Source organism: Onychomys torridus, chromosome X (genome assembly GCF_903995425.1).
Source record: "Onychomys torridus chromosome X, mOncTor1.1, whole genome shotgun sequence".
NCBI classification, from domain to species: domain Eukaryota; kingdom Metazoa; phylum Chordata; class Mammalia; order Rodentia; family Cricetidae; genus Onychomys; species Onychomys torridus.
The window spans coordinates 116,397,686-116,416,180 of NC_050466.1; the positions used below are offsets into that span (position 1 = coordinate 116,397,686).

Below are 18,495 nucleotides of genomic sequence, written 5' to 3' on the forward strand. Positions count from 1 at the left end.
TTATTGAAGGGGAACAATTTTTGAGATGTATTTTTTTTTCTGTCTACCGAGTATTTCTCGTGGGTCAAACACGGGTCATCAGTGGTGGCAAGCACTTTGACTCACTAAACTGTCTCATCAGCCCTGTTTCTAATGTTTCTATTCTATGCTCTCCTGTTTTCAAAATCTCAACTTCCTTGCTGAATTTTTCCTCCATGTTACTGACTTTCTTGCCTAGGTCTTAGATGAGGGTCGTGTGCTTATTTGTAGCCTCTTTGGGATCATTGATCATCTTTAGTCTTAAACTTTTGAAATCTTTACCTAGCATTTACCCATGTCCTTTATCTTTTAATTCAGTAACTGAGGAGCTGTGCTCTTTTGGGTTTCTGTGATTAAATTTGCACATCTGTTGTCTGCATCTCTTCAATTTTACTTGACAATATTTTGATTGAACAGCCATCTTTGGACAATGTGGAGAGGAGAAAACAAAGTGCTTTTGGATGGGCTTCTGCTTCCCTTCCCCTCGTCAGAGAACCACATGGTCCAAGCTTGTTCAGTTTAGAGTACTCTACGCTTTTGATGCTTTGCTATTAGCACCTTTGTGAATTTCCAAAGCTCTTCCTCTTCTCTCTTTGAAATAGTCTATTTTTAGTTATTCTGACTCTGCTTCTCCTGGTCACGAGTAACCAGTTTCACATCTTTCAAATCACCTGGAACTTACCCGTATTTCCTTTTCAAAGACGAAGTACTACATCTTTACATCTGTTAATTATGGTTATCTCTGGGTTGTGATAACATGGCAGTTATTTTCAGTGCCATCTTACGACTTATTTCACATTTTCCAGTTGAAGAGACAGCTCAGTGGTAAAGCTCTTGCCTAGCATTCGAAAGTCCCTGGGCCCTGTCCCCACACTACAAGTAAGTAAGTAAATAAATAAATTTTAAATGAAAAAAGTTTTAAGGGTTAGAAATGTGCTTCAGCTATATAGAGTTTACATAGTGTGCACAAGTCCCCAGATTCAATTGCTACCACCATAGAAAAATCTTTTGTATTTTAAGAACTTGAATTACTTGTGAATTCAACAAAAACAGAATCATTTGAACTGGAACTCACTATGTAGATCAGACTGCCCTTCACTCTTTAGAGATCTGCCTGTCTCTGCCTTCTGAGTTATGGGATTAAAGGCTACACCACCACATCCAATTTAATACATTATATTTTATCTGAGTGACTGATCTTTTTCTGTTGGTATTTGATTAGAGGAATCATATTTCAGCTATTCTTCAGGAAATCTATTTGTGGGTAGAAAGCTGTGTAGCTGTGTAATTGCCAGGAATTTTTAGCTGTAACAAAGTGTCCTTCACACTACAAAACACCAAAATCTGTAATAGCCCTTGGGACCATGGACCCTTGAAGAAAAGGGTATTTGATGCATGAAGTCTACAGATGTCTAAATGTGTTACGTGTTTTTCTCAGTCTGTAAGTTCTAAAAGTACAGCTACTATTGTGGGTGTGAGTGGGTGAAGTGAGACTCTTTTTCATCTTAGGAAGGGACCCTTATATGTAAAATGTTGGGAACCGGTGGAATAGCATCTAAAAAATGGTCACTATTTCATTATCACCACCAGGAATCAAAGATGGTAGTTTCTTCTCCTTTGGAGGAAGGTTAGTTTTGGCCACACATTAAAAGAGATCACCTTTGTCATTTGCAAGCATCATCCTTCCTGCTTATCTTCTTTTATATACATTTACTAAGCCATCATTTGATTTGTACATCTAATTTTTGTTCATTTATCTCCTTTTCAAAGATCATCAATCCTGATGTGTAAAGCTAAATGTCTCCAGCCTTGCTCATTATATATATATATATATTACTCTCACCTCTTACCACACCAAATGTGTTCTTTTTCCTGTATTCCTGCTCTTGCTCTTGGCAAAGTTGCCCACCTAGCTCCCAAATTAGAAATGTTCACTCCTTTGGCTCCCTCACCTTTCACATCCAATTCGCCACAGAGCCCCAAACATTTTCCCTCTTCAATGTACCTCAAAGCTTGCTGTCTGCTCATGCATCCTGCCTGCCTATTTATTATATACTGGCTTCTCAGAGTGTTCTTCCCCTGGGAGAATCACCACACAAGGCAAGCAGAGAAAAACCTGGCCACGTCACTCTCCTGCTTAAACTCCCCAATGCCTCCTTCTTGTCTACAAGATAAAAGCTAGACTCTTTGGTTTGTCATTCAGGACATGACCCAATCAGGCACCTGTCTTGTTCTTTGCTCACACTACACTTTTTTTATGTGCAGTTTGGAAAATTCTTTTTGGTTTTATCTTTTCTATTTAATGCAATCCCACTTATCTTTCATGATTCATCTAAAATACATTTTCTCTAGGGAAATTTTCTTGACACAACCAGGAAGAATTCACCTTGTCCTCATCTATTTCTTTACTCCATCTCATCACTATTTCTAATATTAATGCATGTAATTTATGGTCTTTATTCTCCCTCTTTCTCTGTACGTGAACTCCTTGGAGCAGGCAATGTCTTTTCCTTCTGTGTCTTCTATACAGAACTCACTGTTACCTGAGTATGCTTAGCCTTTTTGTGACATCAGCCTTTAAACAGGTGGGTCAACCATTATTGCCTGTCTCCCTTTCTCCCTTTTTCTGCATAGGAAAACTGCGTCCAATGCCCATCTCAAATGCATTCTTTTTGTAGCGTGTGTGTGTGTGTGTGTGTGTGTGTGTGTGTGTGTGCAAGTGGGTGCATGTGTATATGCAGTAGCATATGCATTCATGTACACATTTGTATGGAAGCCAGAGGTCAACCTCAGGAGCTGCATTTTTTTTTTTTTTTGTGACAGTGTTTCATTGGCCCAGAGCTCAGTTAGTATGCTAGGCTGGCTAGCCAAGTGCCTGTTTCCCCTCCTCAGTGTTAGGATTATAAGCACACACTACCAGGCCCAACTTTTTTTTTAAGTGTGTGTTCTGGGGATCAAATTAAAGTCCTCATGCTTATGTAGCAAACACTTAACTCACTGAGCTATCTCCCTAGGCCCTCAAATGCAGTCTCTCCGAATCTGGGTGGTCTTGCATATGCTTTGTGCTCCCCTAACCTAGTCTAGCCTTAATTATAGTATTTGACACATAAGTATTTTATTGTAATTACTAGCTTACCTAGCTCTGTCTCCAACCTATCTCATAGTAATTTATCTTTGTGTCTTTAGCACAAAGCATAATAGGTAACAATAATACTTCCTTGGCTAGTAATTAATCTTTTACGGAACACAGTAGCCTGGGAAGAACTATTGTATAGGTCAGTTATTTGTGAATGCTTATCTGCATATTTAGCTGTTAGGATATGCTGACTTCATTGGCTTGGTCTAGTCTTGTCTCCAAATCTCTCCTTATTACTCTTCCAGGTGCTTGATGCTCAACAGCTGGTCAACGGCCAATCCTCACCCTCCATGAGCCTTGGTTCTGATGCAACCTTTGGTCATGCAGGGATGCCCTTACACCCTCCCACGATGTCATGAGTGGCATGCTGCTGACAGGTTTCATCACAGGAGCAGCCTCAGAAACAGCTGTCCCCAGCCTCAGGTAAGTGTCCGTTAGTAAAAGAAAGGCCTGTGTAAAAATACTGGATGCAGGATCTGTTTGAACATATATGATACCTATACTTCCTAAGGTGCAAGGAAACTCATGTAAACAAAAACCCTTAGATAGAAGAGCCTCCTGCAGCCCATCCCTTATCATCCGTGAGGTAGTTAATGGGGGGACATACTGCAGAGAAAGTTGTCAGGTTAGGTAATCTAAAGGCCTATTATGTCTAATGAGGACCAATCCATGTTATCCTTCTGGGGGTTATAGGTCTGGGGGAGGGGGTGTCCCAAAAGAGCATGTTTCTTCAGTGCATGTCTAAGAGCAAAGTAAGATCCTTCCATGGCCTTGGTTTCTGCCTAGTGTACTTTATATTCTTCTGGTTTCTCTCTCCATTGGCTCATCATCTCAAGTCCCCAGTCTTCCTTGCAGCTCCTGGCTCAACCCAGCTTAGAATTTTTTCTTCTCCCCTAGAAGTATGGTGATGATAGTGGTAGTGGTGGCAGCAGTGGTGGTGGTGGAGGTGGTGGCAGCAGTGGTGGTGGTGGAGGTGGTGGCAGCAGTGGTGGTGGTGGAGGTGGTGGAGGTGGTGGAGGTGGTGGTGATGGTGGTGGTGGTGGAGGTGGTGGTGGTGGTGGTGGTGGTGGAGGTGGTGGTGGAGGTGGTGGAGGTGGAGGTGGTGGTGGTGGTACAGGTGGTGGAGGTGGTGGTGATGGTGGTGGTGGTGGAGGTGGTGGTGGAGGTGGTGGAGGTGGTGGAGGTGGTGGTGGTGATGGTGGTGGTGGTGGTGGTGGAGGTGGTGGAGATGGTGGTGGTGATGGTGGTGGTGGTGGAGGTGGAGGTGGAGGAGGTGGTGGTGGTGGTGGAGGAGGTGGAGGTGGTGGTGGAGGTGGTGGAGGTGGTGGTGGTGGTGGTGGTAGTGGTAGTGTGGTATGTTGGTGGTGGAGGTGGTGGAGGTGGTGGTGAAGGTGGTGGTGTGGTGTGGTGGTGTGTCTGCCGTCTGTCTCTGATTCTGTATATTGGTGGGTGGGTGAGAAGTAGTAATCTAGAGGGAGAACCCTCCTTTCCTTACAATGAGGAAAAAGGTCCAGGGGAAGCTGTCTGGAAAAGAGGGAGACATGCGTGCACTTTGGATTTCCCTGCAATTCTTTGGGGTCTAGAGACTGTGGGGCATGAGGAAGTACAGTATATCCCATAGAGTCACAGACAAACTGCCGTGCTGAGTCATTTCTAGGGGCACAGACAGCAGGTCAGTCTGTAGGGAGATGGGAGAGAGGGCGCAAAGCAACAGAGAATAGAGGTGTTTGGGAAATCATTTAGGAAAAGCTAAAGAAGGAAAAGTCAAGTTCCAGACAAGAATGAGAATCAGACTTTTTTTTTTTTTCATTTAGCCAAAGAAACATTTCTGCCTCTAATATATTTTCAAAGCCAGGGTCAATTTAGAGTTGCCCGGTAATCTGTCTCTTGCCTGGAGTGTGGCTCTCACAGTGCTGAGGTATTGAGAAGCCTGAGTCTTTCCAAAAGGCTTCAGTTGCCCATTGCCTCGCCACACCCGACAAGCTTGCCTACACGGGCAGAGCTCATAGGGGCTGCAGTGTGTGATTGTGAATGGCATAGTGCAGTCTTTCTTTCCTGACTGCATGTGCTTTTTCTTCATTCCTGCACTATCATTGTCTCAAGGGTTCAAGGTATGGGTAGAGAATTCTGTGGATGGGGTGTGAGCAGCAAACATCTTATCCACAAAAAAAAAAAAAAAAAAAAAAAAAACCAGAACGGGAAAGCAACTGATAGGGAAAGGGAAAGAAAACAATTCCTCTTCATGATTTGCCTACGAAATGTCCTTGGCCCTCTTCAGAGGGGAAATGACAGGAGAACAGGGCTCTAGAGAACAACGTGGGAGGGGAGCCGGCTGGATGGTGATTAGGAAACTAAGAAGAGAGAGCCCTAAAGAGGATGAAAGGCTAACACCGATGGCGCCCAGCTCATTGTGTGTTCCTCCCCAGAGCACAGCCAGGACGCCTTGGTCACGGCTGGGTCACAAGGGGCGCTTTCCAACTCCGGGGCATTCCCAGTCCAAAGGACTTGGTGACACTGGCTTTAGCCCAATTATCCGAACACAAATAATGCCTGTAACTAGAGCCACTGCGCACTCTTGGCTCGCCATCCCCTGCCATCCTCCAGCCATCCCAGTTGGCTCCGCTCAGGCCTCTAGAAGGGGCCAGGCAGCTGTTGCAGCTGTTCCTGTAGGTGGACCTCAGCATGGCAACAATGTGGAACTGTGGAAAGCCTAGAAGACCGTGGGAGATAAATAAGGATGGGAACAGAACACTTTTCGGTATAAACATAGTGTTTTCCGAAAGTGCTCAGGGGTGGGGGCTGAGCTCGGGAATGTTAACCTTTTTCCAGGCAAGTCTACTAAAGAGGGAAACTAAAGATCATTTCCAGTAGAGGCTCGGCCCCTCAGTCAGTGGTTTAATGGCAAGGGCTTCCCCGAGTCCCACCCAGTATAGCCCAGGCTGGCACAGCGGTGTCTCCATCCCTGGTTATCTTTATCTACATTTCATTGTCCTCTCTTCCTCCATTATAGAGGCTTAAAGGGATGCCCAGAGCCCATCAGTTTGTCCTCAGGGTACAGAGGTCTGCCGGTCATGGCTCTCCCTCTCCCTCTCAAAGGCAGGGCAAAACACTCCCTTATTTTAATAGTGGCCTCCGGTGAATCTTCTGGTCTCTGCACTCATGGAAGATGACCAAATGCAGAGGGATTCTGCTACCCCAGCTTCCCAATGCAGACATTCCATGACCCTGTCCCCAGGTATGCCCAACACGCTCCTCACTGCTTCTGAGGACGCTCACTTAGTTGGGAGCGAGGTTTATTTCCCAAGCTCATCTTCCATCAGTCCTTGGAGAAACTGCCTTCCAAAAGTTTATTGCCCAAGGTTGTCTTATCTTTGTGTCCACTTCAGAGCAGGGCCATACTTTGTGTCTGGAGGCAGTAAGTGCTTTGTGTCTTCCTCAGAGAGGGGAAGTTAGTCAACAGGGCTGCCCTCTCCACACCACTCCTCAGCACCATGGAATGCCCAGTCCCACTCCTGCTACCCTTGCCAGCCTGGGAACGAGCCGGAATTCCCCAAAACAAAGCTCTGATTCACTGGGTAGACTCTGACATGGCCGCCCCCTCCAGATTCCTGGGGGGTCAGTAAACAAACAGGGTAGCAGCCCCCCCATCCCCCACCCCGCCTCCTGGCCTGGCTTAGCTCTGCCCAGTCTCCCTGAGTGGGGTTGCTCAGAGTTCCTCGGGATTCTGCCTGTCTGCACTCATCAGACACTGGGTCCAGATTCCTGCTGAGGGAAAATCATGGAACTCCCAGGTCCTGCCATGGACTCTTCGGGCAGCACAGGTAGAGTCAGCACACAGGCTGCAGCGGGGTTGAGTTCTCAGCTTGTACCCCAGAACTTGGCAGCTCCTCACTTTCCTTTCACGCTGTGGTCGTGAGCTGTAGTTTTACTGGGATGGTTGGTATCCTAAATTGCCTGGAGAGTCTTCCTCAACTGAATGGACCAGGCTCTACTGACTCCCCACGGGAGACCTTGCCTCGGAGGAGGGGGGAATGGGGGGTGGGTTGGGGGGAAAGGCTGGGGGCCGGAAGGAGGGAGGAGAGGGGAATCTGTGGTTGGTATGTAAAATGAATAGAAAAATCTCTTAATAATAATAATAATAATAATAATAAGAAGAAGAAGAAGAAGAAGAAGAAGAAATTACTTAATAATAAAAAAAAAGAAGTATGATTTTAAGACAGAGAGGAAAATCGAGGAGTCCCAGCCTCTAGGAAGGCCAGCTAGTTTTCAAGATGCAGGTAGACCTGCAGACAAACAGGAGAGTCTCCATGGGTAGGGTGGATCAGCTCAGACAGAGATTCCCTCCTCCAACTCCCCTCCCTTCACCCTGTACTGCCCCCTGGCTGGGTATTTCCAGCACTATGCTCATAATGGTTGATTTGGTCAACTATACCCAACAATATTCTAATAGGGTCTCACCAGTGCCCAGGACAGCAACAGTAGAGTATGAGACTGAGGACCCAAGCTACAGTTTGGCAAGTTTCAAGACTGGGCTTCTTGGCGGCCAACATAAGTCAGAATCCTTTTTAGTGCAAAATCCAGAATGTTCCTTCTTATCTTTCTCAGTCCACGTTCACCTTCATGACCTTTAGGAAGATTTCCAGGCTTCCTGACTGTGATTTGAAGTGTGGATTAAAACTGGGGGAAGGTGACCTGAACTGCCTAGATCCATTGGAAAGTAGGATATAGGGAATGGATCATTTCCTTTGCCTTAGCTGCCTTTTCTCTGAATTGGGCAGCCCCTCAGCTGTATTTTCTAGAAGGCTGGGTAAAGTGTGAGCCCCTGTGGATTGAGTCTATAGCTCAGTTTGAACGCTATGATTGTTCATGTTTGGACAAATCCCACCAGCTTCTTATTGGATGCAGGGTCCCCTTTGCACAGTCATCCTGGCAAAATTTCTAACAGAGGGTGGGGGTTACCACTAAGGAAACAGTACTCTGCGCTTCTATGTGCTGCAGCACCCCCTTGAATGCGCACCCACACAAAATAGGAGAGGATTTCTGGACCCTGGGACCAGCCTTTCTCTCATCTTGTTCACTCCTGTCCCACACTTAGCATAGAAGAGGGCATGGAAAAGTCCAGAGACCACAGACTTTTTGTGTTTCTGTCCAGGTTAGAGCTGCGGTCACCATCCCTACACCTCCTTGGGATGGTGCCGGGAATCCCTGCCTAAGTCCAAAGCTCTTGAACGGGTCTGTTGGAGTCATTGGCCCCCTGGAACCATCAGCCATGAATCTGTGTTGGAATGAAATAAAAAAGAAGTCTCATAACCTCCGGTAAGGACTAAAGCCTAGAAAAAGTTACTTGAGGGATTGCCTGGGACAGTATTGGGCCCCGCCTGTTGCTGTAGTTTGTCCCCCCCCCCCCCACACACACACTCAGCCTCACTATCTACTTCTCTCCATCTTTCTCTGGCACAGAGGAAGAATCCCGGCTTAGAAGTAAGTACATTTTAACCTTAACCAGTTGTAAGTAGTTGTGTCATCTGGGATAAGTTGCTCGAGTTCTCTGAATTTTAGCTTCCACTCAGTGTGATTCTGTCCTGAGATCGCAGCTCAGGCTGCCTCGGCATTCTCTGTAGAGTGCAGGCTGGCCTTGAACCTTGGAATCAACTCTCCTTTACCTGTCCAGTGCTAGGCTTATTGGCGAGCACTACTACACCTGGCTTCATTCTTTAGTTTTTTAAGAAGATGAAATAAGGAGAAATAAATAAGACCTATCCTTCCTACCTCACAGTGTCACCAGCATCCAGATAACAAGGAAAAATGCTTTCTAAACTTAAAAGTGCTGGTATGTAAATCAAAATGAAGCAAGTGTCCCCTCCTCCTCTTCCTCATGACTGTCCAGCCTTGGAGAGTTTCATCTGCATATGCCCATCCCTTTCTTGTATTTTGTTTCATTGATTTATTTAGATACAGGGTCTCACGTATACCAGAATGTCCTTAAAGTCAATATATAGCTGAGGACCCAGAACTTCTGACCCTCCTGTTCCCACCTCCTGAGTACTTGGATTGCAGGCATATGCCACCATGTCCGGTTTATGTGGTCATGGAACTCAAACTTCATGCATGCTAGGCAAGCACTCTACCAGCTGGGCTGCGTTCCCAGCCCAGTCATATCTTTCAATGTCCTCTAATCCCACCCATGGGTTATCACCTCAGTAAGAGCCCAAAGGCAGCTTCTCTATGTTGTTTTCTTCCTCCCCTGCTGTGTGTGTCTCCTTCTTAGTCCAAACTCATGGCTTCTGGGGGTCTGTGATGAGATGAGGCAGTGTAGAAAAGCTGAGGGAAAGCAGCCTGTCGCTCCCGAAAAGCCTGTTTCAAATCACGGATCTGTGTCAGTCACCTAAGTCTGTAGTCCTGAACAACTAATCTTTGGAAATGATAATGCCCACTCCATAAGACTGTTGTAAGAACTAGTTGACACCATAACTTAGAAAAAGCTTCTTTTTTTTTTCCAGGTATGGGGAAGCAGTGGGCAAAGATAGTTGTTAGTGCCAACTAAGAGGAATGGGATTAAGGTCTGCATCAGCCTCCAACTTGCTACTGTTAGACCTTAGCTCATACTTCATTTGGGAGTAGGGGGCAAACAGACATGTGATTATATAATGCGGTTTTTTTCTTCGTTATTTCCAACCTGTAGCCAATGTTTTTGTCATCTTTTGAGTCCCTTTGGGCTGAGATTTGTATAGAGCCTTGCTCAGGTTTGTGCTCATAGTCAACCATCCACCCTGCCCTTCCCACCAACTACATTCTCTCCTGTGCAGAGCATCCTACCTGGCTGAGCAGACTGATGTGATTTGTATTCCACCAGGGCAAGAGGGGAGCCAGACTGCTGTCACCCCTAATGCCCTTGCTCAGTTTTCTTACCCTTCCTGGCATAGTGCTGGGCATGCAGCCTAAGTGACCAAGATCCACAAAGTGATGTTTTCAACCATTTTAATATGGGATAGCTCCCAACCACTGTTTTAAATACTACACACCTGTGGTGGGAACATTCATCAGTAGACACAAGGAGGAGGGGCTCCTGGGGCTCCTTCCACTTCAGCTAAAGCAGTTCGTTTGAGTCCATTTTGTATATTAAAGTATATTTGCATATTAAAGGAAGAATAGATTTTGATATTTAAAAAGTGATTGAATCACTGGTCTTACAGCGCTCGCCTCGAGGCCTTCTCAGACCACAGTGGAAAACTTCAGCTCCCACTCCAAGAGATTATTGACTGGCTCAGCCAAAAGGATGAGGAATTGTCAGCTCAACTGCCCCTGCAAGGGGATGTGGCCCTGGTACAACAGGAGAAGGAGACACATGCGGTAGGTCAGACTCCTGGAGGTGTGGTGTGAAGCCTCTCAGCAGGAAATACTCTTTCAGAGTACCCTGGCAGACAGGCCCTCAGTTTTCCTCCAACACCTAAAGCAGTAGGTCAGGGTATGTATGCAGTCCTCTTCTGGGCCTTGCACTCCCCAGAGTGAGCCAAGGCTTGTCATCCAGTTAAAAACCCTGCCATGATTTATAAGGAGAATATGGACAAATGAACTTAATATGATGTTTAAAATGCAAAATATAAAACTATGGATCTCAGTTACATAAAGATGTATATAGATGTGTGTGTGTGTGTGTGTGTGTGTGTGTGTGTGTGTGTATGTGTATGTGTATACAGAAATGGCACAGAGAGAAATACACCAAAACATTAACAGTGTTTAACTCTAGGTGATAAAACTGTCATTCTCTTTAATTTTGTAATCCTCTATAATTTCTCATTTAGTTTTAATTTATATTTATAATTTATTTTTTGAGCTGAGGATCGAACCCAGAGCCTCGTGCTTGCTAGGCAAACACTCTACCACTGAGCTAAATCCCCAACCCTATATTTCTAATTTTTAATTTATAGTTTTCTGAACTTTTAAATATTTCTGTGACATCGCCTCTATAATCAGAAAATGACCAATATCTTTTTGTTTTGTTTTGTTTTTGAGACAAGTTTTTAACTACATGGCTGGCCTCAAACTTAGAATATAGCTCAGACTGAACTCAAGCTAATTGTAAAACCCAGGCTGGTGTCACACTGAGTCTTCCAGAAAGCTAAGATTGACTCCGTGATGTTTCTTCTACTTTATGACATAACCAGACTCATTGCACACTACATAGACTTCCTAGCATTAGAGTTATTTTCTGCCTATAGGGAGGGCTGATCTTTTTCCCTCCTTGGGTAACCCTAAAATCCCTAGTAATGCCACAGGACCAAGTTTCCTTAAGAAGAAAGGTTGTTGATCATGGTGTAAAATTGAAGTAATTGAAAGGCTTTCTTTTCCTGTTGACTGTATACCTTCACAGGCCTTTATGGAGGAAGTCAAGTCTAAAGGTCCCTATATCTACTCTGTGCTGGAATCCGCTCAGGCTTTCCTGACCCAGCACCCATTTGAGGAATTAGAGGAGCCTCATTCTGAGAGCAAAGGTAGGTGGCCTTTCTGCCTTCCCCCATTTCTTCTTGGGCTACATGTACTAGTAAACAAACACCTTTGTGCCTTTCACAGGTTCCTTTTCTTAGTTGTTACTTAGGAAGGTAGTTTTCTCCTGTGAGCCCAAAGTCAGAATGGGACAAGGGTCACAGTTGTAAGAAAGGAAAGAACCTGGAGTAGGTCTCACCAACATGTGGCCTAAAGCTGTATGTGGCTCTTCAGAGAATCATGTGTGGCCTTGTAATGAGATGTTAGGAAGGAAGGAGGGAAGGAAGGAAAAAAGGAAGGAAGGAAGGAAGGAAGGAAGGAAGGAAGGAAGGGAGGGAGGGAGGGAGGGAGGGAGGGAGGAAGGGAGGAAGGAAAGAAGGAAGGAGGGGAGGAAGGAAGGAAGGAAGGGAGACAGACCTCAAGTGAATTGAAGCAACTCAGGGAATGAGAGGAGTCTATCCTTTCGGAATATTGTTTGTCCACTGAGTGACAACCCAGGGCTGTACCTCCTACCCATGTGAATCTGTACCTTCCTTTTCACATTTGCATGTGTAGATACTAATGATTAAATGTAGCATAAATTGAAAACATTAGAAAAGAATCTGATTTATTCCAACATAGAGGGACATTGGCCATGCTGGTATCAGCCAGCAACTACAAAGCAATCTTAAAACTGAAGAATCAGGCTGGAGAGATGGCTCAGAGGTTAAGAGCACTGACTGCTGCTCTTCCAGAGGTCCGGAGTTCAATTCCCAGCACCCACATGGTGGCTCACAACCATCTGTAATGAGATATGCTGTCCTCTTCTGGTCTGCAGGCATACATGCAGACAGAACACTGTATACATAATAAATAAATCTTTAAAAAAAAAAAAGAAGAATCTTCAGATTTTCAGATAAAAATTGATTGTGGCTGGTCGATACTGACCCTGCTGACTTCCAGACCTGACTTCATAGCAAGAGCTGTTTTCTCTCTCAATTCCCATAAACTGCCAGTGTGCATCCATGGAAATCCAGTCCAAGTAGCAGTCTAGCAAACTCTCCGGAAAGGCTCCTCAGCCCCAACCCATGGAGTGAATAGACTGGAAAGCAGCCTTCATTAGCAGGGTCCTTTGTCAGTTCTGTTCACAGGCCCAGTTCATTTCTGGCATCTCAGTGGGCTAGTTAGCGCATAAGTCGCTGCTCAGTGGGCCCCAGATAGGGCAAGCTCCAGAAACAGTAAGGCAAGTCCACACGGCTTGAGACTATATACTCTGAATCCTCTTTCAGCAGGAAAATCAGCAGGAAGTCTGAGGGACAAGGAGGAAACCTAAAAATGAGAAATCCAAGGAGAAGAGCGTGGCACATTATACCAGAGTTCTGAGTTGGGGCTTCCTTTCTTTGGATTTTAGTGAACAGCAGACACTAATGCCCAAACCATTTCCTGGGGTTATATGAATAGGACTAGATGATTTACCTAACCATACCTCTTAAAATACTTTGTTCCTTATTCACATTACCATTTAAAAAGTGAGATAACCTTAATGTAAATGTGGGAGGAAACAAAACTGGCCTCATGTGGCTGTAGATTCATGAACCAACACAAGATAAAATTGCATAGAACTAAGTGTGTGTGTGTGTGTGTGTGTGTGTGTGTGTGTGTGTGCGCGCATGCGCGCGCGTGTGCGCGCGCACTTGCACAAAAGTGAATACAGGTAAAACCAGGGAACTTTGAACAAAATTGACAGATTATATCAATGCCAAAATCCTGGGTATTATATGATACTGTTAGTTTACAAGACATTACCATTTTGGTAAAGGATGCAGGAAATATTGACTTTTTTTGTTTGTTTGTTTGTTTTTTGGGTTTTTTGAGACAGGGTTTTCCTGTGTAGCTTTGCGCCTTTCCTGGAACTCACTTGGTAGCCCAGGCTGGCCTCGAACTCACAGAGATCCGCCTGCCTCTGCCTCCCGAGTGCTGGGAATAAAAGCATGTGCCACCACCACCCGGCTGACATTGTTTCTTATAACCAAAAGATAATCTATAATAATCTCAAGATAAATGGTTTAATTAAAAAAAATCTCTTAATATGGGCCAGTGAGATGGCTCAGTTGGTAAAGGTGTTTGCCCCAGAGCCTGACAACCTGGGACCCACAGCACAGTCTTCTAACCTCCACACAGGCACTATGGAAAACACACACACACACACACACACACACACACACACACACACAAACACAAACACACAAAATAAATATGTATATGCATAAATACATAAATATAAATAATAATTTAAATCCCTGAACGTGCAGAAGGAGCTCAGTCATGGAAATATATATGTAAATAGGAATATTTGTATACAAACAGGCACACACTGGTGTCCCAAACCCCTCATTTGTAGGCAAGCATATACATTTTATAAAAGGATGACTTTGTCTTAGTCTTTCTCTGGGTTGCCTCTCCCGAGTTAGCTTGACTTGGCTTCATGACTGTACTCACAGATACCTCCCCCAGACAACGAATTCAGAATCTTAGCCGCTTTGTGTGGAAGCAGGCAACAGTGGCCAGTGAGCTGTGGGAGAAGCTGACAGCCCGCTGTGTGGATCAGCATCGCCACATTGAGCATACTCTGGAACATCTCTTGGAGATCCAAGGGACAATGGAGGAACTGAGCAGTACTCTGACCCAAGCAGAGGGAGTCCGAGCCACTTGGGAGCCCATTGGGGATCTCTTCATTGATTCCCTCCCAGAGCATATCCAAGCCATCAAGGTATGTAGGTCTCCTTCCCTGACTACAGTCCCTACTGAGAGACCTGATGTCCTTTCACAGTGCCAATTGTCCTTCTGCTAAGACGTAATTGTCAGCCTCTTTAGGGGCTAAGTTGTCTATCGCCATCTCTGTTCAACTGTTTTCTTTCCCTGCTTTTCTGGAGTGAATAGAAGGAAGGGATAAGACCACTGCCCACTCATACTTTAGTCTACTGCACTAATAGCCAAGTAGCTAGGGGTTGTTGTTGAGACTAACCCTCCACATGGGAAGGGAAGGTAAATGAGTAATGTGTCCTCTTTCCTTCTCTCTGTCTGCTGGGCACTTGGTTCTGCTTTTCCAGCTATTCAAAGAAGAATTCTCTCCTGTGAAAGACGGAGTGAAGTTAGTGAATGATCTGGCCCACCAACTTGCCATTTCTGATGTACACTTGTCAATGGAGAATTCAAGGGCCCTGGAACAGATCAACATCCGGTGGAAACAGCTCCAGGTAGAGGAGCATGAAATGAGCTTTGGGGAGGCATCGTGGTATGGCCAGGCTTTGGGGGAAAATGTACACAGGCCCAGTGGATAACATGGGTTTGGAAATGACATCTACACAGGAAAAGAAAAATAGAGAATTAGAGGTCAGCAAATAAACTTCTCTACCTCTAAGCTGCAGGAAGCAACTGAACTAAAGGAGGGAGAGGGTCTTGTCTAGATTTAAACACACTGGTTAGACTAGGGAGAATTACCATGGCTCAAAACTAAAGAGGCTCTTCTCTGATCCTTGTCAGTGTGAGAGGAGGGTGGAAGTTGGATGACTATAGATGGGGTTGGACCAGGAGAAAGGCTAGCCTATGAGGGAGCTCATAAAGACCCTTAGAGGCCACTGCAGATTCCATACTAAATGGCTAGAAGTAAGCATATTGTTCTTTCCATAGGCATCAGTTGGTGAGAGGCTGAAACAGCTCCAGGATGCCCACCGGGACTTTGGGCCTGGGTCACAGCACTTCCTCTCCAGTACGTAAGCCAAGCTAGACTACTGCATGTAGAAGAACCTCAGCCATTTCCCAAGAGAATCTACTGTTGTCCACTTGGGGTCTGGTGGGAGCCCAGTAGATCTTGACATCCAAGAAGCAATAAGGAAAAAGCTGGGTGGTGTGGTGGTTAAAAGAGCACCCTCCCCAGTCAGAGGAGCTGTGCAAACTTGAAAAACGGGTGTAATCTTTCTGAAGCTCACTTTTCCATCTGAAAAGGGGAGATTTCCTAGCCCTTTAGGTTTCAAATATTAAATAAGTTTATTTAGGCAGCAGTTTCACTGTGAACCAGGTACTTTTCTGGGTACTGGCGCCATGCTGGTGGGAAAACCATCACACAGACAGAAACCCTTCAATTTGGACAGCTTGCATTCTGGTGGAGGAAACAGATCATAATCAAATAAGTAAACAGGTATGAGAGAAATTTGTGGCAAGCGCTATGGATAGGTGAGGAAGCACACGAGGCACAAATTCTAGGCCCTTAAAGCAGGAGGTCAGGGAGGTGTGCCGAGGAGCAGCCCGGAGACCTGTGGAGAAAAAGGCAAAGGGAAGAGCAGAGACGTTAGAGCATGGTCAGCCTTGTAGGTCAAAGAAACAACTTGAGATTTATTCCAAATGGAATAGAGGATTTTTGGTAGGGTTTGAGAAGTAGGGTGACATGATCTGATTTACATTTTGGCACGATGTTCATAATACACTGTTATGGGCCAGAGTGGGAACAGAGAGACCTCTCAACATTTACTGCACAATAGTCCATGTGAAGGGTGATACCGGCCTAGATCAAGGAGGTAGGAGGGGAGATGGCAAAAATATACAAAGATGAAAGTTAGATGTGCATATAAGGCATGGGCATAGTATCTGGCACATAGAAGGAACTCAATAGACATGGTCAGAATTATTGCCTTATAGCCAGTTCCACAGAGCTATATCTGCAGAGGATTCTTATATTCAGAAAAGTCGCAGTTGAGTGAGCAGATGAGCCAGGTAAGCTGAGCCTCCCCTGTTAAGATCTCAATCATATGGACAGAGGGTTCAAAGAGTTCCTTATAAAAGAGAAATGGGCAGTACCACTCCCCTTCCCCCACAGATCTGAGAAGGTTGGCCTTCTAGGGAAAAGGCTTTGAGCCTCACCAGACAATTATATTTCATAGCCACAGGAGCAGTCCAGTTACCTGCAGCTGAACAGGTAAAAAAGACAGCCTGCTTAAGGCAAATATTAAGGTTATGAAAGATTCCTGTTCATGTCCTAGCCCTGTTTCTGGTTCAATAGGGCGTCGGTGACAGCCTCTTCCCCTTCTCTTGTCCCACCATCAAGGAACAAAGCGTGTTTCTTGTAAGTGCCTCTCCCTAGGAGCTGTTAACAGTTGGAAGTGAATGCTGTTTCCGTTTGTGTTTAACTACCTTTGAGGAAGGACATAGCATAAGAATGGCCAAGATGGTGGCACACGCCTGTAATCCCAGCACTCGGGAGGCAGAAGCAGGCGGATCTCTGTGCTCTTGAGACCAGCCTGGTCGGTCTACGGAGTGAGTTCCAGGTCAGCCAGGGCAACACAGAGAAACCCTGTCTTGAAAAAAAAAGAGTCAAGCTGGACTGGAGAGGTGGCTGAGCGGTTAAGAGCAGTTGTTGCTCTCACAGAGGACAGAGGCTCAGGTAGCAGTCCCCACAGGGCAGCCTCCAGCCACCTCTCAGTCCAGTTCCAAGAGATCTAATGCCCTGTTCTGACCTCGCCAAGCACCAAGCACACATGTGGTACACATTCATTCATATGTGCAGGCAAAACACTCACATAAAAGAAAATGAATTCGTCTAATTAAGAAATTTATTGAGGGATACTAGTGGCCAGCTTTCTTTCTCTTCTCTTTTTACCAGCTTCTGTCCAGGTTCCCTGGGAACGAGCAATTTCTCCCAATAAAGTTCCCTACTACATCAAGTGAGTGATCATCAGGATCAGGAGCCGGTCAGTCACCTGCCTATCCCCTCCATCATCTGCTTTTCGGGTCCCTAACTCTGTCACCTCTGTGTCTCGAGATTCCCCTGTTTAGTCTAATGTTTCCCCCAACTTGTCAGATGTGCTTAAGGTTCTGCCTGGGTGATGGTGAACTCTGGCGTATTAGGATCTTCAGAGTTCGTCTTTGCATTATGCAGCTTCTTACAACCCACCTTTCACTGACTAATGGACATATGCCTGCAAAGGGTGTTGGGAATGGGATGTTGGTGCTATTGATACTTTTATTTGTAGCCACCAGGCTCAGACCACATGCTGGGACCATCCCAAGATGACTGAGTTATACCAAACCCTAGGTGAGAATGCGAGGGTCCTATATGGGGTGGGACCGTGTACAAGTATCTTTATCCTATACCCCATTAATGCATGAATGTATGAACATGTACCATATGCACAAAATGGACTAATACTCTTTAGTCTTAAAACTATGCCATTTGGATGATACAGATAAGCCCAAAGAATGTCATGCTAACTGAAATAAGGCTTGAAAAGAAGGTAAAACACTGCATGATCCCATGTATATAAGGAATTTAAGATAGTCAGACTCATGGAATCAGAGTAGAGCAGTGGCTGTCGGAGGCTAGGGGAGGAGGAAGCAAGAAGGTAATGGTCATAGGTCACAATTTCAATTATGCCACAAGAATAGGTCCTAGATAGAGATCTGCTACATGACGTAGTGAATATCGTCAATAGTACTATTTTCATGTTTCAAAGACTACTAAGAGAATAATCTTACATTAAGTGCCCTTACCAGCACCATACCACTACCAGGTAGTAATAATGAAAAATAAGATGGGAGGAAACGCTGGTAGCAATGGATAGGTTTATGACACAGGTGATGGCTTCATGGTGTATACTTATCACCAAACTTATCAAGCTATATGCATTAAATACATGCTGTTTCCTGTCACTTCACATATAGCTTCTTGCATGTCCATTATACTTCAATAAGGTAATTTTTAAAAGAAAAGCTCCTCTGCATCTTCCTCGACGGTCTGCATTTCACGGGGACCATTTTAGCATCATTAGGGAGTTAATCATGAAGATGTGAATTCTAATCTGATTTGTAAGGCAGTCTCTGATCTG

General features: G+C 45.1%; 1 protein-coding gene across 4 annotated transcripts in view; it reads left to right on the forward strand.

The window, feature by feature from the left end:
- Drp2 (dystrophin related protein 2) overlaps nucleotides 1-18,495 on the forward strand; it is a 51,046-nt gene that overhangs the window by 16,294 nt on the left and 16,257 nt on the right. For all 4 annotated transcript variants that reach the window (XM_036174354.1, XM_036174355.1, XM_036174356.1 and 1 more), the window contains 9 exons: nucleotides 3,400-3,577; nucleotides 8,307-8,470; nucleotides 10,348-10,504; nucleotides 11,526-11,646; nucleotides 14,119-14,387; nucleotides 14,728-14,874; nucleotides 15,308-15,386; nucleotides 17,274-17,334; nucleotides 17,644-17,705. In XM_036174354.1, the coding sequence (XP_036030247.1) occupies nucleotides 3,461-3,577; nucleotides 8,307-8,470; nucleotides 10,348-10,504; nucleotides 11,526-11,646; nucleotides 14,119-14,387; nucleotides 14,728-14,874; nucleotides 15,308-15,386; nucleotides 17,274-17,334; nucleotides 17,644-17,705 (1,177 nt within the window). In that variant the 5' untranslated portion in view covers nucleotides 3,400-3,460. The remainder of the gene's footprint in view (nucleotides 1-3,399; nucleotides 3,578-8,306; nucleotides 8,471-10,347; nucleotides 10,505-11,525; nucleotides 11,647-14,118; nucleotides 14,388-14,727; nucleotides 14,875-15,307; nucleotides 15,387-17,273; nucleotides 17,335-17,643; nucleotides 17,706-18,495) is intronic.